At 47.3% G+C, this 26,569-nt stretch overlaps 1 protein-coding gene across 2 annotated transcripts in view; it reads right to left on the bottom strand.

Moving 5' to 3' along the window:
* The window catches only part of LOC129386573 (uncharacterized), a 120,501-nt gene that overhangs the window by 84,313 nt on the left and 9,619 nt on the right, over nt 1-26,569 (bottom strand). For both annotated transcript variants that reach the window (XR_011893678.1, XM_055074645.1), the window contains exons 5-6: nt 13,802-13,878; nt 11,454-11,580 (exon numbers count right to left, since the gene is read on the bottom strand). Coding sequence is in view for 1 of the 2 variants with exons in the window: in XM_055074645.1 (XP_054930620.1) it covers nt 13,826-13,878 (53 nt within the window). In the remaining variant the exon portion in view is untranslated. The remainder of the gene's footprint in view (nt 1-11,453; nt 11,581-13,801; nt 13,879-26,569) is intronic.

Raw genomic sequence — 26,569 nt, forward strand, 5'->3', positions numbered from 1 at the left:
GCGCAAGGGCATCTATGGCCAAAGAGCGCCTGGACATGTGGTTTGGTTTAGTAAAATAGTGAGTTTAGGACTATGACTTAAAATAAAAGCTGTATAGAGGCCTATACGTAATATATGTCTATAAATACTTGTGCATCAATTCTAAAATAATTAATAACATAAGCATAAGGCATTAAATGCATTGGTTACAGGCACACATGGTAAGTTATTGTGGATTGTCCGAGTCCCTAGCTGTACAATTCTTGCTTACACAAGAAGAGCGAGAGCTCAGACATACTTTTGTGCATAAGACTATGCCTCACCTGTGAGGCGCAATCTGATGGTTAGGATGAGATCATGTCTGGAAAGTTAACTTGTGCAAGATAATGAGGCACTCTGTTAAAGTTAAAAAGTGCATCCTCTGAAAAGAACATTGAGGGAGGGGGGGGGGGGGTATATGGTGTGAGTAAGGTTCCCTAGAATGAGCCACTCGCTCTCGATGAAGTTGAGTACATTGAATGAGGACATGTAGGACGGTTATGTTCTCACCGCAGCGTGTGCACGTCGGTGGGTCAGTTGCAGTAAAGACGTATTTGTGTGTGCCATAAGTGTGTCCTATTCTGAGTCGTGCCAGCCTGACTTCGGCGAGTCGATTAAGCTTCAGCGGGAAACATTTGGTTAACTGCGGTTTGAGATGGTGCAGCTTATTTGCAACTTCCTTGTCCCAATCATCTTGCCAAGAATTACGGAGGGACTTTCGTACCGCAGGTTTTATGTCTACACCAGTTGCCCAGCTTACATCAATTGTATCGCGATGAGCTGCTTGTCCAGTATTTTTATCCGCCATTTCATTGCCAGCGAGCCCAGAGTGGCCTGACACCCGGCATACAACATGAACAAGGTGTTGTTTATACGCTACTTGAACAAGCTGAATGAGCTTGTTTAATACAGCGCTTCGGCTTGCTTTGCTACAGGACAGGGCTGTGACAACACTTAATGAATCTGTGAATATTATAGACTTTTGTATCTTGCGCTGTTCTAGACACTCAACAGTGATCAGAATGCCGTACGCTTCTGCTGTAAGGATGCTGCTATGGTTATGAAAAGGTTTAGGGTTGGATAGGTTTGGGCCATGGGCTGCACATGATACCGAATTTGCAAACTTTGAAGCATCAACGAAAAATGCAATAGATCTGCACTTGTCTTGAAGAGCCATGAAATGTTGCTGGATGAGGGCACTTGGACCACTCTTTTTATTAAGCTCTGTAAAGGACAAGTCACAGGCGACTGGACATTGGTCCCAAGGTGGGATGGGTTCAGCATAGTAACTTTCCTCCAGATCTGTGAAAATAATTGCAAGTTTCTCAGCAAGAGACTTTACCGCTAATGGGAACGGTGTGGCGTGAGACAGCCAGTTGAAATTCAACTAGTTTGCGGACTGATCAATTATGAGTGCTTTGTATTGATTCTGCTTTAGCGACATCGTTCTTATTGCATAGGTGACTCCGAGATATGTGCCCTGATAATCCAGTGGCCACTAATCCGACTCTGTATAGAGACTTTGGAGAGGGCTCGTACGAAGGGCACCAAGTGCTAGGCGGATACCTAAGTGATAGATAGGATTGAGTAGCTTAAGTGCTGTCTTTGAAGCTGACTGGTAAATAATACATCCATTGGCTATGCGTGACAACAGAAGGCTATTTAAAAGAAATACGAGAGAATACCTATCTGTGCTCCACGACTGGCCAGGTGAAATCTTTAAAAGGTTCGTAGTTTTAAGACATTTCAGCTTCAATTGTTTGATATGGTGCATGAAGGGCAGCTTACAATCGAAGATTACGCCCAGAAATGTTTGTTCTTTTCTAATTACCCGGCTTCTCCTATTAATCGTAATGCATGGGCCAGGACATGTCCCTCTTCGTCTGGGAAACAGCACACAGGTAGCCATCTCTGCACTGAATCTAAACCCGTTTTCGTCTGTCCATTTCGCGAGCCGATTAACACTTAACTGTATCTGGCGTTCACATATGGACAGATTGCAAGATTTAAAACTGACTTGGATATCGTCCACATAGATAGAACAAGACACCATCGATGGCATAGCAGAGCGGAGAGAGATCATTTTAATTAGGAAAAGTGTGTAACTTAGCACTCCTCCCTGTGGTATGCCGTTTTCTTGAGCCAAAGTGCGCGATAATACATTGCCAATTCTTACGCGGAACTTCCTTTCAGATAGGTAATTTTGCAAGCTCTTCAGCATATAACCGCAATTTCCATAGGATGACAGGTCTTGCAGAATTCCGCATCGCCAGGCAGTATCATATGCCTTCACAAGATCAAAGAATACAGATAGACAGTATTGGCTGTGTACAAATGCATCACGTATATATGACTTAAGGAGAACAAGATTATCAGTTGTAGACCTTGCTCTTCGGAAGCCAGATTGGTGAGGGTCCAAGATACTAATATACTCCAAAAAGTACACAAGGCGACCGTTAGTCGTTTTTTCAAATACTTTATGTAAACAGCTGGTGAGTGCAATTGGTCTGTAATTGTTAACTATGGAAGCGTCTTTGCATTTTTCAGTATTGGCAGGACTAATGCCTCCTTCCAAGATGAAGGTGTAGGACCAGTTGCAAAAATCTTATTGTATAGGCCGAAGATGCAGTTAGGCAGATTGGCAGATTGTTGATTATTTCATAAGTTATTGTGTCAGAGCCTGTAGCCGAGCTGCCACAATAGCCTAGGGCAAGCTTGAGTTCGTGGGATGTTAGTGGTTTGTTGTATCCTTCTGATGACAACTTGTTTGGACGCAGATGAATATTTTCAGCTATTATGTTATGGTGTAAGAACCTTTCGGTAAAATTTTCGGAGTTTGATACCCTCTGAAAGTGCTCACCAATAGTATTTGCTTGATCTTCTATTGTATCGCCAGAGCCAGGGATGAGACAAAAAGGATTTGGACATTGTCCTTTTAGTTTACGTACCCTATTATATACTTTGCTAACGTGTCCAGCTTTCTCCTTTGTATATTGGGCGGATACAGCGGCCATTTGCTTTCCACCACTTAAATTCAATTAAATTTTTTGTTGTTGGGCAGCGTGAAAATCTACTCCATGCTTTCTTCTGGCGTTTCTTTGCTGTTTCACAGTCTTTGTTCCACCACGGTTTTGGATTGACTTTATCTGTGCTGGACTGAGGTATGCAGTTTTTAGCAGAACAGAGGATATGTTCAGTGATGTAGGTAGTACGTTTCACATCTTCCAGGGACAATTTACATAGGTTTCTAAATTTCGACCAGCCTGCACTATGAAGTTTCCACTTTTTGGGGTAAGCTGCTCCATTGTGCCACTTTGTTTTTCTAGTAGTGTTGGGAAGTGATCGCTCCCATATGAATTACTAATAACTCTCCCTTCCAGGTATGGAAGAAGTGAAGCTGACCCTATGACTAAGTCTATAACCGAATACGTGTTCTGTGTAGGACTGTAAAAAGTTGTCTCTCTCTTGTTAAATAGACAGGCTCCAGATGAAAGATGGACCATTTCAATTACCTGTCCTCTCGCATCACATCTTGAGTCACCCCAGAATGTGCTATGAGCACTGCAGTCTCCCATTACTATTTACGGTTCGGGAAGCTGGTCAATGAGCTTTTCAAATTCTGCTGGGTCAAACCGTTCATCTAGCGATATGTATATGGAGCAAATAGTTATAAGTTCGTTGAACAATATAGCACGAAGAGGCACTGCTTCAAATGAACTCTGAAGTGATACATGCTGGCATGCTACTGACTTTTGGGCTGTGATTGCTACACCACCTGAAGAAGAATTAACATTATTTCTATCTTTACGGAAAATTAGGTACTGTCTTAAGAAGTTCTCGTGTGTAGACCTTAAATGTGTTTCTTTAACACATAACTGTCGTGGCTGAGATTCCTCTAGTAGATCTTTGACATCATCTGGATTCTTAAGTATGCCCATCGCATTCCACTGAATAATTTGTGGAGCCATATCGAGGACGATTTTTTTGTCTGTGTTCAAGAGCACGTGTTAAAGCTAGATAGATATGTATACAAGGATGGTAACCGTGTAGGTTACCGGTCCCTTTCTTTGAGCAGTTACATGTATTTAATTTGTTCTAGCGCGCTCGGGCACTGGAGGGTCGTATTCTATGCGCTCAGGCTTGCGTTCTAGGCCGTGGAGTTCGGTTTAGCTTTGGAACCTGCGGAACTGAAGTCTGCAGGCCAACCTTCGATGATGATGGAGCTGCACTTGCTGCTGCTACCAGGGGGGCAGGCGGAGTGATTACCGGACCACTATCAGTGACCGCCGTAGACTCCTGAGGCATTTGTGACGCTGCCCTCGTCGCGCCACCTCTGAAAAGCTTGTGTGATCTAAGTACGAAGGAGGTTTCCTTGCTTCATGCAATGTTATATTTTCTTTGACTTTTAGTGCAATTATTTCTTTTTCTTGCTTCCATTCAGGGCATGCCCTGGAGTAGGCTGGTTGGCTTCTATCACAGTTCACGCAATGTGGAGATAAGTCACAATTAAGTCACGAGTGGGCATGGGAACAACGCTACAATGCGGCTGACAAACATCTTCCGCTTCTGCCTGTTTCAGCTCGTGACAGCATCCAGCCCAAGCACCGCTGCGGCGCCTTATCGGTGCTGCAATGGCGCTTTGCCACACGTGTTGCACACTGAAAACCCAGCGCCAAGTGACGCATCCTCCGGCGATCCACGAGTTGCCACGCCAGCGCCAGTTCCTGTGACTCTCCCTGGACGGTCTACTGCATCACCATCGACATCAACGCCCCCGCTCTACTTAAACTACTGGCACCGTCCGCAGCAGTTCAGTGGGCATGGGAACAACGCTACAATGCGGCTGACAAACATCTTCCGCTTCTGCCTGTTTCAGCTCGTGACAGCATCCAGCCCAAGCACCGCTGCGGCGCCTTATCGGTGCTGCAATGGCGCTTTGCCACACGTGTTGCACACTGAAAACCCAGCGCCAAGTGACGCATCCTCCGGCGATCCACGAGTTGCCACGCCAGCGCCAGTTCCTGTGACTCTCCCTGGACGGTCTACTGCATCACCATCGACATCAACGCCCCCACTCTACTTAAACTACTCGCACCGTCCGCAGCAGTTCAGTGGGCATGGGAACAACGCTACAATGCGGCTGACAAACATCTTCCGCTTCTGCCTGTTTCAGGTTTGTTACACATCTTCTAAACGCTCATATAACGCGTTCCTTGTCGTGTTCCCATGCCCACAGCTGCTTTTGAACCATGTGCATGAGTGTTTTTGCGTGATGAAAACGTTGCTGTCCGGGGATGTCGAGCTGAATCCCGGGCCGAATTCTAATAAATCCGCGAAAGCTTCAGGTGATGACAGTTCTGTTTTAACACTGCTTCATGATCTTCGGGACCGTTCCGCCAACATAGAACAAGGACAGGCGCGCATAATTGATTCCCTGCAAAGCCTTACAGCAAATCAGAAGGAACTAAGTAAAAACATTACAGAAATCTCCGCCCGCCTTAACGCTGTTGAAAATAAATTGCAGTTGCTCGACGCAGTTCGGGAGGACATGACCACAGTGAGCGAAAGTGCTGAAAGAGCATTAGCTCAAAATGAGATACTAAAAATCCGTTTAAATGACCTTGAGGATAGGTCTCGTAGAAACAATATTGTATTTTATAATGTTCCAGAGGGACCCAATGAAACATGGGCAGAATCCGAGGAAAAAATAAGAGGTATTGTTCAAAAGAACATGTCCTTAACCTTAGCCGAACTGGACATTGAACGCGCGCACAGGATCGGTAAGGCTGTAACGGGGAAAAAGCGACCAATAATTGTGAAATTCACGCACTACAAAACTAAAGAACAGGTCATGGGCGCAAAAAGCAAGCTAAAAGAGTCCGATTTCTCGATTAATGAAGATTTTGCTCCGGACACCAGGCATGCACGGAAAAAGCTTGCTGAATTCGCAAAGCAAACTGAGCCCGGTGAACCGTTTAGTCTTCGTTTTAATAAGCTTATTCGGAAGAAAAAATGCTATACCTACTGCCCTATAACTGATAGCGTTCGAGAAAAAGATGAAAAACGTGTTGTAACTAACTCTGGTCCTTTGTCTCCTAGATAGCTCAACGAACATGAGCACCGACCTGCGCAAGCACCACATAACGTCTCAGTTCTTTTTACTAATATACGCAGTGTCATTGGCAATCGTGATAGTTTATCTTGCACGGCCGATACTACAGCAGCCGACATCATTGTACTGACAGAAACTTGGCTCAATGAAACTGTACATAATAATGAAATATTTTCAACGGAAAAGTGTTACCGTGTATTTCGCTGTGACCGTTCTTTTGGTCGCGGCGGTGGTGTATTAATCGCTGTGTCCGACAATCTAGAATGCTTTGAAGTTAGTGTTGGTACTACACTGGAGTTCAAATGTCTACAGGTAACAATTAACCATAAAGCTCTATTATTTTGTGCATGCTACCGCGCACCATCTACGCCCGTCGGCTTTTCTAACGACCTTCATGATATTCTGAACATAATTCAAACAAAGTTTCCTGGTCGTCCTATCTTTATTTTTGGTGATTTCAACTTCCCGAACATTAACTGGTCTAGCCCTGCAGTGGACGGTGACGGATCTTCCGAGTCGGCAAGTTTTTCAGCCCTCTGCTCCTTCTCGCTAACACAAATGGTTACTCAGCCGACAAGGACGACAGCTACCAGTTCTAACGTATTAGACCTTTTGCTAACGAGCGCCCCAGATTTTGTTTCCGAGGTAAAATACTTGCCAGGCTTAAGTGATCATTGTTTACTGCACGTCACGTTGAATTTACCGTCGAATAAAACGCCAAATAAAACGAAAACCATTTACAATTATGCTAAAGCAAATTTTTCTGCAATTAATGATGGCCTCCAGTTCTTTCTCGACGATTTCGTCCTGGCATTTGCCGAACGATCTGTTAACGACAACTGGTGCATGTTTAAAGAAAAACTGCATGATTTAATCGAATTGCACGTCCCTCGTAAAATAATCACGACTAATCGTAGGTCCCCATGGTTCACTCGTTCCTTAAAACGCCTCGGGAACAGAAAAAGGCGGTTATATGTCAGGGCGCGGTCGTCCGGAAGATCGGAGCATTGGTCAGCTCTAAGAGCCGCAGTTGGCACTTATAAAAAATTGTTAAAAGATGCTAAACAACATTTCTTTAATGTCACACTGCCATCATTTCTTTTAACTGATACTAAAAAATTCTGGAACGTTGTTAATGGGTCAGATCAGCCATCAATCTCTCTCCTGGATTCTCAATCAAATCCCATCCCTAACAGTGGTAGTGCTAATGTACTTAACGAGACTTTTGCTAATGCATTTTCTGTCCCTTTTAGCGCATCACCACCTGACTATACTCCCGATATCATATTTCCTATGGATCCCATTCGTTTTGACTTTGAAGGCATTATAAGTATCATAGATCGTTTAAAGTTATCCTCTTCATGTGGTCCCGATAATATCAGCACTAAAATCCTGAAAAACACTAAAGTATATTCTTCCATCATACTATCGAAAATATTTGAGCAATCCCTTCAAACTTGTGACGTCCCAGACGACTGGCAATTGGCTAAGGTAGTTCCACTCCATAAATCAGGCGACAAGCACCTATCACTCAACTATCGGCCAGTATCACTAACCAGCATTGCTTGCAAGATAATGGAACATGTAATCTTCTCATCCCTAGCAAACTTTCTTGAGTCATCATCCTTTTTTACTCATGCGCAGCATGGATTTAGAAAACACTTTTCTTGTGAAACACAGCTAATAAATTTTACAAATGATATTAACTTCATACTTGATCGTGGCAGTGAGGTTGACTGCATCTATTTAGATTTTTCCAAAGCATTCGACAAAGTCTCTCACAGCTTGCTTCTTCACAAACTAAGTAAACTTAACATCGACCAAAATGTACTACGATGGATTGAATGCTTTTTGTCTAACAGGTTCCAATACGTGCACGCTAACGGCATTAACTCATCACCGGTATCTGTGACCTCAGGCGTCCCACAAGGTTCTGTTATCGGTCCCTTGCTCTTTCTGGTATATATTAATGACTTACCTAACAACGTAACATCCACAGTGCGACTTTTTGCGGATGACTGTGTGGTTTATCGGGAAATAAAAAATACTAATGACACTGTACTACTCCAGGAAGACTTAGCTACTATATCTAACTGGTGTTCACAATGGAAGATGACACTTAACGATACTAAATGCAAAGTAATGCGTTTTTCGCGTCGCGTCAATCCGTGCCCCGCTCCCTACACTATTTGTTCCTCCCTGCTAACACCGGTAACATCTTACAAATACCTCGGTGTCATCATAACGTCAAACCTAGCTTGGAAGGCACATATCATTTCTATCATCGCGTCCGCTAACCGCATGCTTGGATATCTGAAACGGAATTTTTCCTTAGCCCCGACACCTATTAAACTTCTTCTGTACAAATCGCTTGTCCGCTCCAAATTAGAATACGCTAATTCAGTATGGGACCCTTTCACTAACTCTCTTATCGACGCCCTCGAAGCCGTACAGAACAGAGCAGCCCGTTTCATCTTTCGTAACTATGATCGTTTGTCCAGCGTCACAGAAATGAAAAACACATTGTCACTAACCCCTCTCTCAACGCGCAGAAAAATATCACGCCTGTGTCTGTTTTTTAAAATTTACCACATGAATTCCACCCTTAAAGATACATTACTCACGCCGCCAACATATGTTTCATCCCGCTTAGATCATCCATGCAAAGTTGGTGTTTCACAGTGCCGTACAACATCCTGCAGGAATTCTTTCATTCCAAAAACATCGTTGGACTGGAATCAGCTACCATGTGATATTGCACTTTCGAAAGATTTTGATGAGTTTAAGAAGAAATTATCAACATATTATTGCTTGCCATAGCTTTGGTTCCATTTGCATTTTTCTCGTTATCATGCGCATCCTTCTGTATTTTCCCCCCAGATTTGCTGTGTTCATGTTTGTGCTAATGGTGGCGTTTTTCAATTTTTGCAATTTTCGACTTTTCTGTGCGTGACTTAGCGTTTTTTGGTAATTGTATAAATTTTGAACTCACTTCATGTTCTGGGTAGTGAATTATGTATTTGTTCCGGTATATATATATTTGTTTTATATATATGCGTTGTCTCCTTTTGTACAAATTTATTGAAATGTGTGTACCACTCCCCTCAATAATGCCCTCTGGGCCATGAGGGTATCTGAAATAAATAAATAAATAAATAAATTGTCTGATGGATGATCGAGCTGCATTTCGCGCAAGTCTGCCTTCCTCGCCATGTCTGAGATCCATGCCCATACCTATGGCTCTTAAAGCAGCGTCGAGGATTTGGGATGTACGGCCTAACACGGACTCTGATATAGACTGCATCCAAAGTACTAGGCATCACACTAGTACCAAAGATTAGTACAATGTGCTTCGTTGGAAGTTGGTAATTGTTTCTGCGGATCAGGATTCTTTCTGCCTTGATCACATTTTGGTTCTGGAAACCTTTAAGCAGCTCTTCGTTACTAAGGTCCAAGAAGTCGTCTTCAGAGATTACTCCCCGGCTCGTGTTCATGGTTCGATGTGCCGACACAGTGACTGCTACATCGCCAATGCATTTCAAGTCACTAATTTTATGTTGAGTTTTATGCTTGAATTCAAGGAACAGGCATCCATTGGACATCTTTGTCGCTTTGTAGCCAGGTCCTATAGTGGTTGAGAGACATTTCACCACCAAGAAGGGGGAGAATTTAGCACGCTGTCGTGCTAAATTTTCTGTGGATTACTTGATATTTACGGAAGTGGTCTTGATTGTACTTCAAAAAGAATTGAAACGTTGCATCGGTGCGCCCTCTTTTTAGAGGGCGATGAAGGGAAAGTGGTTGACTAGAAGCCATATAGAGGGCTTGAGTGCGGCAGCAGCGCCAACCGCCGACCATCGAGCCCAACATGGGGACGGAGCAAGTCTTACGAGCAAGACAAGCCCTCGCCAGTTGTACGGTGCTACTTTAACCCAATCAGGAGTACCCCAGGTTGGCCACCCACAGAAGGTTAGCCCTTGCTGCCAGGAAAGTCGGAAGTAAATAGAAGAGAGGAGAAGACAGTAAAGATTGCAAGAAAGAGAGAAAGACGCAGAATGGAGAGGGGGACAGGAAAAGGCAACTACCGATTTTCTCCGGGTGGGTCAGTTTGGGTGCTGTCTACTTAAAGCCGAGGCCAAAGAGCTGTGTTGCCTCCGCCGAGGGACCGTAAAGGTTCAAACACCCGACAGTGGTTCAACTCCCAGGATCCCCTTTTCCCCGGACACGGCAAAGCCACGCAAGCTTGGACGCAGGAGGGTCCAACCCCAATGTGCTCGGGTACGTGATGTCGAAGTACACCACACGCCTGCTACCCCTGGGGGGTAGAAATTACAAATTTAACTACACGAAAAAAATATATATCGCAGTTACATTAGCTACATCTCTTGGAGCATCTCAAGTGGTCAACTTCCTTTGATATTTTTTGGAATTTCTTTGAAATCGATACAATGTGTCCGAATACTGGCGAATGATCTACCCATAAAACAGAAAATTTCATAGCGCTGCGTAATGCGTGAATTTTGAGCGCTTTCAATGTGTTCTTTGGTGTAGTTGATTGAATTGTGGCGGTGTTATCATTGCTGAGTTTAAAACATGTAATTTCGTTTTTTGAGTTTCTCAACGTTTTCTTATGTATTTGATGAATCTAAAATGCAACTTCTTCAGTTATGATATCACATTTCTTTAAGTGCCACGAGCTTCAATGCTCGTACAGTGTGTTGCTAAACACATTTATTTCTCTTTTCCAAATTACTTATGTCGTAGATCCTGAGCGAAAACTTCTTTTATACGCCGACACAATTTGCTCTGAAAAGCACCTGATATTTGTCATTTAGGTTATCGCAACATTTATCCCTCGCGCAAGTGCGTCAGTGCCAGCGTAATTTTTTCAGTATTTTTACAGGAACACAGTAAAACCCTGTTTTATTTCGTCAGCCTAAGCTCCGATGAGCGCCTCTCCTTCACAATCTTTACATATACCATAACGGGGAGTGAGCAAGCAGGCTACAAACCTGCAAGTCTACCCCCATGGCGGCGTGTTAACAGCATGGAAAATTGGGCGAGCTTGTATAGCTTCGTGGATGCGGCATGGGGCATGCACTGTGCCGTGTGATCTCAGGTCGCGTTGTTGAAACCATGAAGTTTGTCGAGGCCTGCCGCGCCGGCCGAACGCTCAGAACTGCCGATGCAGTACCTGTTTCAGCCATGAGAGATAGTCCTCCCAAAGAGAAATTACCGAGAAGAGGTGTGATTGTTACACTGGCAGCCATCCCTGTCGTCTTTGAGTTGCCTTTTAATGGAACTTTTCTAAATGTGAACTTACGTGGCGCCGTCTTCAACATGGGCTGATGCTTTCTCCATGCCAGTGCGGCTTGTGCTGGGCCTTACGTTATCGACGTTGCTGATGGACCCCAGGGGCTGGCAACTTGTGCTGCCATTGTCAGAGGCACCTGTATGGCATAAAAGTATAGTAAAGGTGTTTCTTTACCGTAGTGCAGGAACCTTTCATGAGAAATGGATATTTCATGCTTATGGTTACCAGCAAGAAACTTCTTGTGGTAGGGGAACTTTACTGCTGTCCTTCCATACGCGGTGCTTCTTTTTTCTGCAAGTATGTCTTGAATGCATGCAAGAGCTTCATGGCGATGCGGAAGCCGTGCACGATCAAGATTATGCAGTGTTGAATTCTTCTGAATCTTATGTTTTATCTCAAACAACGGGCAGAACCCGACCGTGCTCGAAATGAAAATAGACATGTTTTCTTGGGCGTAAGACCCTTGACCCTGTATATTCTGTATTATCAAGTAATAAGCATATTAGATGCCTCAAGAAGTTCTTGATTATTGTTCAGCTATTGCGAGGAGCGTACATAGCCCGACGCAGAGGACGACATACTGAGAGAATGCATTTCCACCGAGGGATCTTATATTTTCAACGTACGCCCTTAATTCATTGTCCTTTTACTACAGATAGGTGCGTCATCCAACGACTTACTCGCTTTTCAGAAACTGAATATCCGATACCCATTTGGTTACTCTTGTCGCTGAATTTCTTAAGGAGCGGCTGTAAGCACTGCATGTCTAGCATCTATTTACGAGCGCTAAAACGGCTGTCCTCGCCAGTTTTCCTGCGTAGGCAATCAATAGACTATAGAACAACTTTCAGAAAAACTTGCTCAATTCGCGTATGTAAGAGTCGCGTTGCAGACAGTACATTAGTCTAGAAAGAAATGCGGAAGTATTATTTCACGGGGAAATGCCACTGAAAGGTGCAACGGAAAGCGTCAAAGTACGTTAAAAATGTGGGCTGTGTGGATAGCGCTGCAAGGATTGCAGGCAGTGGCACGTTTTCGCTAAGTACGCAGAAATTGCGTGAAATTAAAGAAAAAGGAAAACATGAGAGGACCTGAAAGGCAGAGGTTACGGCAGAAACCTCCTCAGAATGACTTTTGATGCCAGTGTAAATAACACAAAAAATGTAGGGACATGCCGTATTCTCAAATACACTTTTATTAAAAATATGAAAGGGAAGGGGGAGCTCGCTAAGAATGTTGACGGCACTACTACACCCACATGCCTTGGTGTCTATGCTTTCGTACGCCCCAGAAAACATTATACGCGGATTCCCAAGCACCAGAATTAAAGATTTTAGTTTTATCTTTGGATTCAAATAAAATACAGTGCGATCGCACCGGCGTAACTTAAGGAACTCATTTTTTATTGTCTGGCATTCTCAAGTTAGTTGTGCCGTTAAAGATGGGATGCCGGTGTTTCATCATGAAGTAGGTTTTCTAGTTAACAAAGTGTTTCAAGTTTGAAGTAGTTGCACACTCACTGGAAATCATTGGTTGATGTGATTGTTGCTCATTCAATACGAATAATGTTTAAGTTTCAGAAGCGCATATTTGCCATATCTGGTAAACTAACTAATAATTATTTTCTCCTTGCGTTATATTTTCAAAATTTTTTAAGGTTGTTTATGTTGCGGCTGTGGCTTGGCTTTCTTGGTATAAAGAACGAAGAGCTCGAATATAGACTCTTTTTGCGTGCCCCACATAGTGCGCTGTAACTTCTGCATTTGGCCGCAGCGGGATATGTCTTCTGCTCGGAACATGCTCTTGGTGAGCAATTCTGAAACTCTGCCTACAACGTAAGAGCATCGTTACGACCCTCCGGTATAGACATCTGAAATGCCGGACTAATTGCACATCACACTCTGCATTCGCATAAAAGCACTTGCTTTGTCATCCAGCTTGATTGGTATAAGGGAGACATTAACACGATGCTAGCAGGTCAAATCCACTGAGATTCTGCTTGGCAAATAAAATTGTAGAGCAATGGTTAAGCGATGATTCCATTTACGAGGGAATTAATCACTGCATGTAATGCACAGTCTCGGCTTCTGCGCTCATCTAGGAGCGAGATTTACCAGCCCACCGATTCGATAACGAATTCCTTCAAAAACTTCTGCGTAGGTTAAGTATGAGTTTGCATAAATTCAGATAAGCACAAATTTCTTAGTAAGGACAGTTATAAACTGGTTCATGCGGGAACCGTCTTGGCGGCACTGTTCAACCACATCTATATACGCAATAAATGTACTGCTACCACAGTAACCGTAGGGGCTATCTGCCATGTTTGTGGTAAAGGCGAGTGACAATCGCCTACGTACTGTCGACGTTGCAAGTCTCGTCGGTCATCGGCGGATGCTGCGTTTTCCTCTGGTACTGCAAGCTGTCGTCAGAAATCCTACAAATCATTAAGTAGTAGACAGACAGTTACAAGCTGTGAGAAAAAAAGGTGAAATTATCTTTTCTTAAACCAAATTTCAGAAAAACCAAAGTCATGTTTTGAAAATGCACTGCTCGCAATGGTTCGTTCTCATTAAATACCAACCATGCTGGCTGGCATGGAACGAACAGCACATTCGGGGCAATACATGGTACAGAGCACTCATCCACCATTGACGTGCACGAACACTGTCACTTTTACTGTTATATTACTTACAGCGTGTCCTATGTAGTTTGCTTTACAACATTCTTGCTCCGCTTGCTACAGTGACATAATCCTAGCAATTATTTCGGAATAAAATTTTCTAACACTCGGCACATGTTTTTTTGCATCTATGAAACAGGGTGAAGTATAACACTGACACTGTGCAGATGGTTTCTGCAAATATTGTTGCGTGTGGAAAGACACAGACAGAAGAGGCTATTTACAGGCTATTTACACTGGAGCCAGGCAGCCAGGCTGACACTCGCTCGCGCCAAGCGCACCGACCAACTTCGTCGTCGTTCTCGCGGCGGCTCATTTCTTGAGCATCGCTTGAGCATATCGTAATACTACCCCCCGGCGGCAAAAGCACCGTCACGGTGCTGTTAAATATCCAAGGCGCGTGGAGAGTTGTAGGGCTTGAGTCGGGCGACGTGGACGATGTCCCTGGTTGTCACAGCGGAGGACGTAGTGGGCGTGGCTAAAACGATTTCATAGGTGACATCGGTCACTTTGCGGAGCACGCGAAATGGGCCTGTGTAAGAAAAGGAGTTTTTCACATAGGCTAACTTTACGCGAAGGTGACCAAAGCAACACGAGGCTGCCGGGCACAAAATGGACATCACGGTGACGGAGGTCGTAGCGTTGCTTCTGCTTGTCTTGGGACACTTGTAGACGACTGCGTGCAAGTTGGCGAGCGTGGTCAGCATGGGCGATTGCATCACGGGCATACTCGGTAGTTGAAGCTGTGGCGGATGGAAGCACAGTGTCCAGTGGTAGCGTTGGTTCGCGGCCATACAAGAGGTAAAATGGGGAAAAGCCAGCAGTTTCGAGACGGGAAGAGTTATATGCAAAGGTAATGTAAGGTAGAGCCAGGTCCCAGTCACGGTGGTCGTCGGAAACGTATTTGGATAGCATGTCTGTAAGGGTGCGGTTCAAGCGCTCAGTGAGGCCGTTCGTTTGGGGATGGTGGGAGGTGGTAAATTTGTGACGTATTGAGCAGGCACGCATGATGTCGTCGATGACTTTGGCCAAAAACGTACGGCCACGGTCTGTTAGCAATTGACGCGGAGCACCATGCACCAAAATAATATGTAGGAGGAAGTCCGCAACATCAGTTGCGCAACTGGTCGGAAGAGCACGGGTTACGGCGTAGCGTGTCGCGTAGTCCAACGCGACTGCAACCCACTTGTTTCCTGATGTAGATTCCGGAAATGGGCGAAGAAGGTCTAAGCCGACACGATGAAAGGGCTCGGCAGGAATGTCGAGCGTCTGCAGGTAACCAGCGGGGAGCTGGGAAGGCTTCTTGCGTCGTTGGCAAACTTCACAAGCGGCGACGTAACGTCGTACGGAACGGGCAAGACCAGGCCTGAAAAAACGGCGACGTACACGGTCATAGGTTCGAGATACGCCGAGATGTCCTGCCGTTGGTGCGTCGTGGAGCTCTTCTATAACGATGGAGCGGAGGTGTTTAGGTACTACAAGCAGGAACTCAGAGCCGTCCGGATGAAGGTTACGACGGTACAGAGTACCGTCGCGGAGGACGAAGAGGCGTAGAGTAGCATCGGGCCGGAGAGTGCTCAAAACGGTCGATGAGTGCACTGATGTAGGCGTCACGGCGTTGCTCGTCGGCGAAATGAAGCAGCTGGGATACTGAGAATACGCAAGAAGCACTGGCAATATTAGAGGAGTCAGAGTCGTCGACAGGGTAACGCGACAAGCTGTCAGCGTCTTGGTGCAGGTGGCCACTCTTGTACACCACAGAATATGAAAATTCTTGTAGCCTCAAAGCCCAGCGACCAAGCCGACCTGTAGGATCTTTTAGCGAAGAGAGCCAGCAGAGAGCATGATGGTCAGTTAGTACACGGAAAAAGGGCGACCGTAAATGTAAGGACGGAACTTCGCAACCGCCCAGACTACAGCAAGGCATTCTCGTTCCGTAATGGAATAGTTGCGCTCCGATGGTGTGAGGAGGCGGCTCGCATAAGCAATTACGCGATCCTGGCCACGCTGACGCTGGGCTAAGACGGCACCTACGCCATGACCGCTGGCATATGTACGCATTTCTGTAGGGGCATCAGGGTCGAAGTGGGCGAGAATGGGTTGTGAGGAGAGAAGAGTAACGAGACCAGAGAAGGCGGCGGCTTCTGCAGTACCCAACGAGAATTGTACGCCTTTCTTCAAAAGATTAGTGAGGGGTCTAGCAATTGCCGCAAAATCTTGAATAAAACGACGAAAGTAGAGCATAGCCCTACAAAACTTCGAACGTCTGCGGCTGGCTTCGGAACCGGAAACGCTCTGACAGCGCGAGTTTTGTCGGGATCAGGCTGTACTCCGGAAGCATCAACGAGATGGCCCAGAAGAGTAATTTGCCGGTGGCCGAAACGACATTTGGACGAGGTAAGTTGCAGCTTCGCCTTTCGAAATACATCAAGTATAGTTGTGAGACATTCAAGGTGAGTGTCGAACGTTGGCGAGAAGACGATGACGTCGTCGAGGTAGCAGAGGCATGAGGACCATTTGAAACCTTGGAGCAAGGAGTCGATCATACGCTCGAAGGTGGCAGGGGCGTTGCATAATCCAAACGGCATTACTTTAAATTGGTATAGGCCGTCAGGTGTGATGAACGCGGTTTTTTCGCGGTCCATATCGTCAACAGCAATCTGCCAGTACCCCGAACGAAGATCAATAGGCGAGAAATAGCTGGAACCGTGCAGGCAGTCAAGGGCGTCGTCTATACGTGGGAGCGGGTAGACGTCCTTCTTTGTAATGCTGTTCAGATGACGGTAGTCTACACAGAAGCGCCACGTGCCGTCCTTCTTCTTAACCAACACCACAGGTGACGCCCAGGGACTCGAAGAAGGCTCAATGATGTGTTTATCGAGCATTTTGTTGACTTCGTTTTGAATTACTCGGCGTTCTGACGCAGAAACTCGATACGGTCGTCGGTGAATAGGCGTAGCATCGCCAGTAAGAATACGATGCTTGACCGCGAGCGTCTGGCCTAAAGGGCGATCGTCGATGTCGAAAATATCTCGGTAGGACGATAATACTTGGCAAAGCTCTTCAGCCTGCGCCGAGGACAGGTCCGTTGCAACCATTTTCTTTATATTGGGATCGGCACCCGAGGCTGGCGCGAGGGGCCTGCTAAGCTCGCGAGAATCATCGGTCGATAACGCCGCCACGTATTGGTCGCCGAGACAATCAACGGTGGCAAGGCAAATACCTTGCGGTAGAATTTGCTTTGCCAAGCCAAAGTTGCAGACAGGCATTCGAGTGTGATTCCCAGTAATATTAAGTATACTGTGAGGCACTGTAACGTCATACCTTATTGGAATGTCGGGCAGAGGAGTGACGAGGTACTCGCCGTCAGGAACTGGTGGGAAAGAAAACAGTTCAATGTAGGCTATTGACTTTGGCTGCAGGCGAAGAAAACCGGTGGGACGTAAGCGGCAGTGGGGTGCGTCAGAAGGTTCTGCGAGCATCGGCAACTCAAGGCGAAGGGTACCGGAAGAGCAGTCAATAAGAGCGGAATGTGCGGAGAGAAAATCGAGGCCGAGAATGAGGTCGTGGGGGCAATGAGCAATTACGGTGAAGAGGACAGGAGTGTGGCGGTCGGCGATGCTGACGCGTGCCATGCACATGCCGATGATAGGCACAGTACCGCCATCCGCAACGCGTACGACGCGGGCCGACGCTCGGGTGAGGAGCTTTTTGAGTCGTCGTCGGCAGGCAGCACTCATAATTGAAAGATGTGCTCCTGTATCGATGAGTGCCGTGACAGGATAGCCGTCAACGTCAACGTCAAGAAGGTTTCGGTTCGTGGGTAACGTGAGCAGAGGATTTGAGGGCAGGGTCGATAATGCAGCTTCACCTCCAGAAGCTGCAGTGCCTAGTTTTCCGGCTGGATCCGGGAGGCGATAGGCAGTGACGAGAAGCGACGGGGTTAGGGCGAACGAGACTGATGGCGTCGAGGTGAGGGCGAGCGGCTGTACCGAAGGTTCGGAGCAGGAGCATCAGCGGCAGTGGATTCATGGCGGCTGGTATAGGGAACGGAAGGTCCAAAGGTGCGGGAATAAGCGGCGGTGTATGTCCGAGGAGTTGGTGGGCATCGGTTGCGGCAGTGACGAGCGACGTGGCCGATGCGACAACAGTGGAAGCAGATCGGCCGGTCATCAGGGGTACGCCAATCGGACGGGTTGCGGCGAGATGTGGCGGAAAAGGACTTCCGAGGACGAGGAGGGCCGCTAGAGAACCGGGAAACGTTGGGTTGAGACGTGGAACACACAGAGTTCAGACCCATGTTCTGAAATTCCTGTCGGATGACGGCCTGGATCATCGCAATGGTGGTTGCCGGCGGATCGGGAGGCGTCGTGGAGAAAGCTGGCGAACAGGTGGCCTCGAGTTCGCAGCGAACAATACTGGTGACGTCGTCAGAGGTGGTGGTCTGACGTGGTCGACCCTCACATGTCGACGTAGCAGCAGTGTTGGGCAGCCGTGTGATGTGGAGTGTAATACGGCGGCTCTTAGCTTGCTCAAGGCGACGGCATTCTTTGATGATGACGTCGATAGTCGAGACGTTGCCGAAAACAAGCAAATTGAAAGCGTCGTCGGCGATGCTTTTTAGAATATGTGACACTTTATCGGCTTCGGACATACCATCGCCAGCTTTGCGGCAGAGAGCTAAGACGTCGAGGATGTAGGAAACGTACGGCTCCGTAGATGACTGTACACGAGACGCAAGAGCCTTTCTCGCGGCAGCCTTGCGCCCAATGGGGTCGCCGAACAGTTCCCGTAGCTTCTCTTTGAAATTGTCCCAACTGGTTATCTCGTCGGCATGCGTTTGGTGCCACACGCGTGGGGTGCCGCCGAGATAAAAGATGACGTTGGCGAGAATAATCGTTGGGTCCCACCTGTTATTAGCACTGGCGTATTCATAGAGTTTGATCCAGTCGTCAACATCCTGGCCCTCCAGGCCAGAGAACACACCTGGGTCGCGATGTGGGGCGACCGTGACGATTGGAGCAGTGGGACATGCCGAAGCCGTTGCAGAGGTGGGCGCGTCACCGGGAGGCATGGTGACAAGGTCGGTGTGCCGACCACTTCTGAGTTCCGTGGTGAGGACGGGGATCGCTGACCTCCACCAGAATGTTGCGTGTGGAAAGACACAGACAGAAGAGGCTATTTACAGGCTATTTACACTGGAGCCAGGCAGCCAGGCTGACACTCGCTCGCGCCAAGCGCACCGACCAACTTCGTCGTCGTTCTCGCGGCGGCTCATTTCTTGAGCATCGCTTGAGCATATCGTAATAATATGAAGGAAACCTATGATGATATTAGAATGATTGGTATTTGTGCCTCCCTGAGGCGCATCGTCAAGGCCGTGGTGAATGTGGCGTTTTCACGCCAATTCAAATCATGACTCGTTGATCCATCAGCCATGAGGAATATATAGAATTTCAGGTTATATTTAAAATTATGGACTTATTTGACTAGGTCGGAGGAATACAAGATGGTTTCTCCCTCTTAGCCAAGTATTATTTGAATACTAATTATTTTGAATACTAATAAAGATTATTGTGAGAACGCATGAAAAATATCCTAAGACTGATGCAATGCTTAGCAAGAAAATAGCTGAAATGCGGCGTGCAACTGCACTCGTTCAGAAATGGTAAAGGGTACCGTAGAATACCACGACCCCTCACTTCTTTATCGCTGTGGTATCAACTCACCACGGTTTCCTATTTGAAAACAAAAAAACAAGTTAGAACTAAGTATTCTATATTTAGGTTGTCAAGGAACTTTTAAAACTGTAACAAATATCTTCTTTAGCCACACCACTCCAAGCGGCAAAAGGGTGCTTTCCTCTAATGCGCATTTATTGCCCTTAAGGAACGCAGGCAAACGGAACAACAATCGCTTTAAACCAAGTGGTGGCCTTTCATGCACGGGGCTTACATTTTAGTAAAGTGATGCTTTAAGCGGTCAGTACTCACTTGGTTCCATTCTTCTGTTAATTGGCAAATGACAGTATTATTGCGCGCTTTGACGAGTTGTCAAGGAAACGCTTATGGTTCGGCACAAAAATTGTTCACTGCGGTTAGAACTAATTCCGAGGTTTTCGTGCAAGATCCACGACCTCATAAAACGCATACCAAGTTTAGGCGGACTGCGCATAGCTTTTGACCATCGGAGCTTCTGCGACGAGCCCCAGAAATGCAAGTGAAGAAGAGACTTTTTACATTGCGCTTTCATCGAAATACGGTGGTGCCATCCGCAATTGTTCCCAGGGCTTCAAGCTATAGCACGCCATCGCGTGTGTGCAGTTCAAGAATTATACATCAATGAAAAATATTTTTGTCTTTAAGCATACGTTCGCTTCATGTTCAGAAAAATCTTATCCTGAGCACTAAACCGCTGACTTTGCGCTCAACATGGCAATATTTTCACACCGCCCTTGCGTCGACGCGTCTTTATCTAAGAAAACCTACGATTTCAAAGCTCAAGCAGTCTGTAAAACAGACCCGTTTTAGCTGGGAACAAATATACAGATATTAAAGCCTATATATGGGTCGTGTCTAGGGGTAACAATATTGAATGAAATAAATGACAAGTGGTAAAGCTCACGTTGTGTAGGCGCCCAATGTAGATGAAGCGCCTTGGTTACCGTCATGGCTTGTACTTGGTGTTGCTTTGTCCTTCATGTTTAAGTCAAGAGGCGTGTCTTCGTTGTTGCTGTCTTCAGCCATGCCTGATGTTTCCATGCCCTACAACTGGCGTGTATTGCCGGCTGCGCGTTGTTGAATCACAACGCATGCGTACTCAATGCCAAAAAAGAACGCGAACTTACCAAACTTTTATCACTTCCGTGTTTCGATTAGAATGATACAGCATACCTGGACAAAAACTAGATGTTAGAGTCCGCCACTAGCTTGACGTTAATGTGCAAATTTTTAAACTCCAGCAAAGGCGCCCTGATTAACCGTTCTTGCTCTCCTGCCAAATCATTTAACCAAACTAAACCTCACTTAATACGAAATAAGTACATTTATCGGATGATATCGCTACGTTTCTTTCATGCTTCTCTCAAAGTGAAGAGCACATCTTGCTGGGAAGAAACTGTTTCTCGTGGAAGCGCTCGTTGTAGCGCAGCATGTATACAATTTAAGTTAGCCCTTCCGAACGCATGATTACAAGATCTATGGTGTCGGGCTGCTGCGCATAAGATCGCGGAATCAAATCCGGGGAATTACGGTCGCATTCGTATGGATGTGAAATGCGAAAACACCCGTGTACTTAGATTTCAGCGCACGTTAAAGAAGCCCAGGTGGTCTAAATTTTCGGAGTCCTCCACTGCGGCGTGCCTCACATTCAGAAAGTGGTCCTGGCACGTAAAACCCCATAATGTTTGATTACCAGAGGCTACAATTCTGCTGACTGCTGTGGCATTCTCTGGCACAGGCAGTTTTTTATCAGCTGACGAGTGCGGCTTGGTTTGTTCTGTTGCCCACAAATTTCAGTGCTGTCTTCGCTAACCACTAACAATACAGAACTGCAACTGCTTCTTACTTGCCGTGGTTCATCGGTAGCGAAAGCTCATGCGCCGTGCATAATCGTATCTCAGTCGGACCCCTCTCATTGAGGACAGTTTTGTGTGATTACTCCAAAGTCGTCAATTGGGTTTCACGCCCCGCACGAAGAGTGGCGCTGTCGTTAAACAAAATACGCTGCTGCCCACTCCGCATCTCATACATTTGCGCTTTGCGTGCTTTAATGAAATGTGGATTGAATAGAACGAAGTTCGAAACCTTTATAAGAGTTCCGAGTATGGAGCCACATCAAATAAGGCTCTGCGAGCAGAAACAAGCAGAGTCAGCAGTCGAGTCAGTTTTCGCTGTGCTCTCGCCGTGAGCGGATTCACGCTCCTGTTTTCGCCAGCGTTTGAATTACAAGTAAAACTCTTGCTTAGGCTAGTTGGTTCATGCTTGAAGTAGTAAAGGCAAGGCGCAGAAGACTAGGACTCTGGAAGAAGAACACAAACGAAAGGACCGGCGCTGGTCCTGTCGTTTGTGTTCTTCTTCCCGAGTCCTGGTCTTCTGCGCCTTGCCTTTACTACTTGAATTACAAGGGGGACAGGTAAAAGACGGTTAATGCGGGAGATGGAAATTCAAGGCGATGAGCAAAACGTGAACAAGGTGAAGGCAGCGAGAGGGCGCTCACCTTCTTCCTTCATCTTCCGTCGGTAGAAATCCAGGGAAAAGACGGGGAATGCGGGAGATGGAAATTCAAGACGGTCGTATCGTTCGATCGTTCAAGACGATTCAAGATCGATCGTTCAAGACGATTGTATCGTCGGAGAAGACTTCTGATCTGCTGCTGCTTATTCATATGAAGACTTGGACTTGGATTCATATGAAGACTTGGCTCATAGGGGTAGATGCGGCTGAATCCGACAGGACAAAGGCATTGCTGGTTTCCACAATTTCCCCGATGTATGCGATTGTCGTGCCCTTGTTGATGTGCTTGAACTCTTGGCTGAAGTTGGTTAGCATAACTTCCACTTGCCCTCCGTGGAGTCGAGCGATCCCTCTTGCGACGCAAATTTCACGGTCGAGCAGTAGACGTTGGTCGCCCTCGATGACGCCTTCTACGTCAGCGGGTGTTTCAGTGCCGACGGAAATAATAATGCTGGCGCGCGGCGGGATGCTCACTTGATCTTCTAGCACACTCAAGGCGTGGTGACTACGACAGCTCTCCGGCGGTATCGCTTGATCTTGTGACAGCGTTATCGATTTCGACTTCAGGTCGATGACTGCGTCATGTTGATTCAGGAAGTCCATGCCGAGAATGACGTCTCGTGAACACTGTTGGAGGACAGCGAAGGTGGCAGGGTAAGTCTGGTCATTAACGGTAATTCTTGCCGTGCAGATCCCAGTCGGCGTAATCAGGTGTCCTCCAGCGGTCCGAATTTGAGGGCCTTACCATGCAGTCTTAACTTTCCTCAACTGGGCGGCGATGGGTCCACTCATGACGGAGTAATCGGCTCCTGTGTCTACTAAGGCGGTGACTGCGTGGCCGTCGAGAAGCACGTCGAGGTCGGTGGTTCTATGCCTTGCGTTGCAGTTAGGTCTCGGCGTCGGATAACGGCTGCGTCGTGTTGAACTGAAGCTGGAACGTCGCGTCGTCAAGTCGTCTTTTGTCGGTGTAGTCTTGGCTTCCTGACTTCGTCGGGACGGCGGCGTGTCGTCATTAGGTCGTCGAGATGGTTTCTTCGTCGTCTTCGTCGGCGGCGGAGGATCTTCGTCAGTTCGACGAACAGCAACCGCACCTTCATCGGTTGCTGCTTTTAGTTTTCCGGATACGGGCTCGCTGACCGGCCCCGGGCTGGACCAGTGTATGGTCGGCGCTGCGGCGACAGGTAGCGGCGAGGTAGTCGGCGATATCGCGAGGGCGTTCACCTCGCTGCGGGCGCGGAGCATTGACGGCGAAACCTCGCAGTGCCATCTCCCGGTATGGGCATCGGCGATACACATGGCCGGCTTCTCCGCAGTGATAGCAGACCGGACGGTGGTCGGGGGCGCGCCAAATGTCCGTCTTCCTCGCCTAGGTGTGCTGGGTGACGGGTGGGCGTGCTGGCGGCGGCGGCGGCGGACGACGGAATTGCGTCGTTGCAGGGCCCTGGCGTGGTCGCGGAGGGGGGCCTTGATGGCGTGCGACGGCGGCGTAGGTCATCGCTTCTGGCTGGGGATGCAGTAATTGAGGTTGCGCCTCAGGAACTCCAAGCGATCGCTGAACCTCATCTTTCACGATGTCAGCGATCGAAGCTACTTGAGGCTGCGACGAAGGCAGGACCTTGCGCAGTTCTTCGCGCACAATGGCCCTGATGGTCTCTTGAAGGTCGTCCGAACCCAGTCCTTGGATGGCATACTGCGGCGTGTGCCCCTGGCGGTTATATTGCCGGGTGCGCATCTCCAGAGTTTTCTCGATCATCGATGCCTCTGCAGAAAAGTCAGCCACAGTCTTCGGTGGGTTACGAATATGTCCGGCAAAAAGGTCTTGCTTGACGCCGCGCATCAGGAAGCGAACTTTTTTCTCCTCCGACATTTCCGGGTCGGCGTGCCGGAAAAGACGGGCCATCTCCTCTGTGAAGATCGCGATCGTCTCGTTTGGCAGCTGCACTCTGGTTTCTAGTAGAGCTTGGGCTCGCTCTTTTCGCACGACGCTTGTAAACGTGTGCAAGAAGCCGCTTCGGAACAGGTCCCTCGTCGTTAAGGTGGCTTCCCGATTCTTGAACCACGTCCTGGCGGCGTCTTCCAATGCGAAATAGACATGCCGCAGCTTATCGTCGCTGTCCCAACTGTTAAACTTAGCGACCCTCTCATACGTCTCCAGCCAGCTTTCCGGGTCCTCAAATGTGGAACCGCGGAACGTCGGTGGCTCCCTGGGCTGCTGCAGAACTATTGGGGTTGCTCCGGCTGCCATTGGGGCTGTCTTCTTGGTCGTCTCTGGACGACCTTCTCTGGCGCTCTTCTTGGTCGTCTCTGGTAGAATTCCGTGTTCCGGGGGCAGCTGCAGTAGCCGGCGGCTTGCTCGATGTTCCGGGACGGCGCTGGTGTTGTCTTTGCGGTCCGGGCTGGAATTACGGCTTGTCGGGGGCGTCCGGTACATGAACGTAAAGCACCTCCACCAGATGTCACGTGGTGGTGACGTTCAATAACACAGTAGCTATACTGTGAACGACAAAACTAACTTTTATTGGGCGAACCTGTGCCCGCAAAACAGGCTACACTTATAGCACAACGATAGTGGCGAACACGCTCGGCGATCGTCGAAAATCTGATCAGCGGGTCAAGCGCGTCGGCTTTTATACAACAGTCGTCGAGTGACCCGCATGCCTTCCACAAAGTTCTACAACATTCGAGTCACGCGATGAAATCAGATAATACAAGGTTCGGCGACAACAGACAGCGGATAGAAGCATCGATATCTTTCCAGAAACTTCGGATACATGCAGACGCGTCCCGCGCTGTGCGATAACATTTGTTAGGCGGCGAAACGTGGTCGCCCGATAAATATAAGTACACGTGTCAGTATCAATTAAACAGGCAAAATGAGGACGCAGGCTACAGCTTGCGCGGGCAAAGAACGCGCCGAGAACACAGCTAGGCACCGGAGAACGATGGGGACAGTGCGTCGCGGTGACCCCCTCTCCCTTCACGGAACACCTCGCGTGTCAGCCCAGCCGTAGGTGTTCCCTTCACCCGCTGTGCTCCGTCGAGGCACGCCCGTTATGTGGTGTCGGAGCAATTCACATTTGCTCCGACACCACATCAGTTGCAACGTCTTTTCGATGCTCGTGTCTCCCGTTAGGAATTTTGTAATGGTCTTGGCCGGTTTACGTATTGATGCGGCGCAAAGAACTTTCTTCAAAACAGCAAATGTGGAAAAACGCTCTCTTCTCCGACATATGCGGATCGACGTGGCTGAGTTAACAGCTGATTTCTGCCCAGAAGACCACGGTATTCTCGTTATACTTCAGCCCGCTTCTTAAGCATGACGCTCGTGAATGTTTGTGGGAATATTATAATTGGTGAAATGGTGTAAAAAAAATTTGTAAGCTGCGAAACCGCAGCTTGTCAGTTTCAATTGTTAAACGTAGTGTTTCATAGCAGGTTTCCGGCCAGCTTTTCAGATCAACAAACAATGATCTGCGAATGATCGGCGACTTCCTTGACTTTTGCAGCACACGTCGCTGCAGGTGGCATGGGCACTCTCATTGCGGCACTTGTCTGGGCCAAGATCTTCCTAGTCGTCTCGTGCAGAGGTGCCTTCTCGGGCGGTAGTCTTAGCCTGCGGCTAGCTGCCTCGTCCATGATGACGTTAAGGTTATTTTGACGGCTGGTAGGGTTTATTCGGTCGCCACGAAGCACCTCTACTAGATGTCACGTTGTAGAATGTTACAACACAGTCAGAAGAACCATGAGTCATCAAAGACACTTTATTTGGAGAACCACAACCAACAAAACAAGTTACATTCGGGCAGAAAGATAGTGCCACGCGCATGAGTCGATCGCCGAACAAATCATTTGCGATTAAGCAGCATCGGCTATTCTCCCTACATTCGCAGAGGATTCCAGCGTGATCGTTGCTGCTCGCGTGTCTTCCAAAATGCATAAGTGTATTCTCTTGTACATGCAATTTGAATACAAGAGGCTCGACTACAAGCAAGGAAGACGTTATAATCGACGAGAATATTGCAGAATGTTCTGATACACGCTGGTGCCTCGTGCGCTGAGCTGCAACTTAACATTTGTTTTTCGGTGAAACGCGTTCACAGGAAAAAGATATAGAAGTACGTGGGTCAATAATATAACTAAAAACTACATCTCCATCATTCTGTCATTGCCCGTAGGGATACGTTTGTCACTTCAGGCTAAAAAATTCCACA

Source organism: Dermacentor andersoni, chromosome 4 (genome assembly GCF_023375885.2).
Source record: "Dermacentor andersoni chromosome 4, qqDerAnde1_hic_scaffold, whole genome shotgun sequence".
NCBI classification, from domain to species: domain Eukaryota; kingdom Metazoa; phylum Arthropoda; class Arachnida; order Ixodida; family Ixodidae; genus Dermacentor; species Dermacentor andersoni.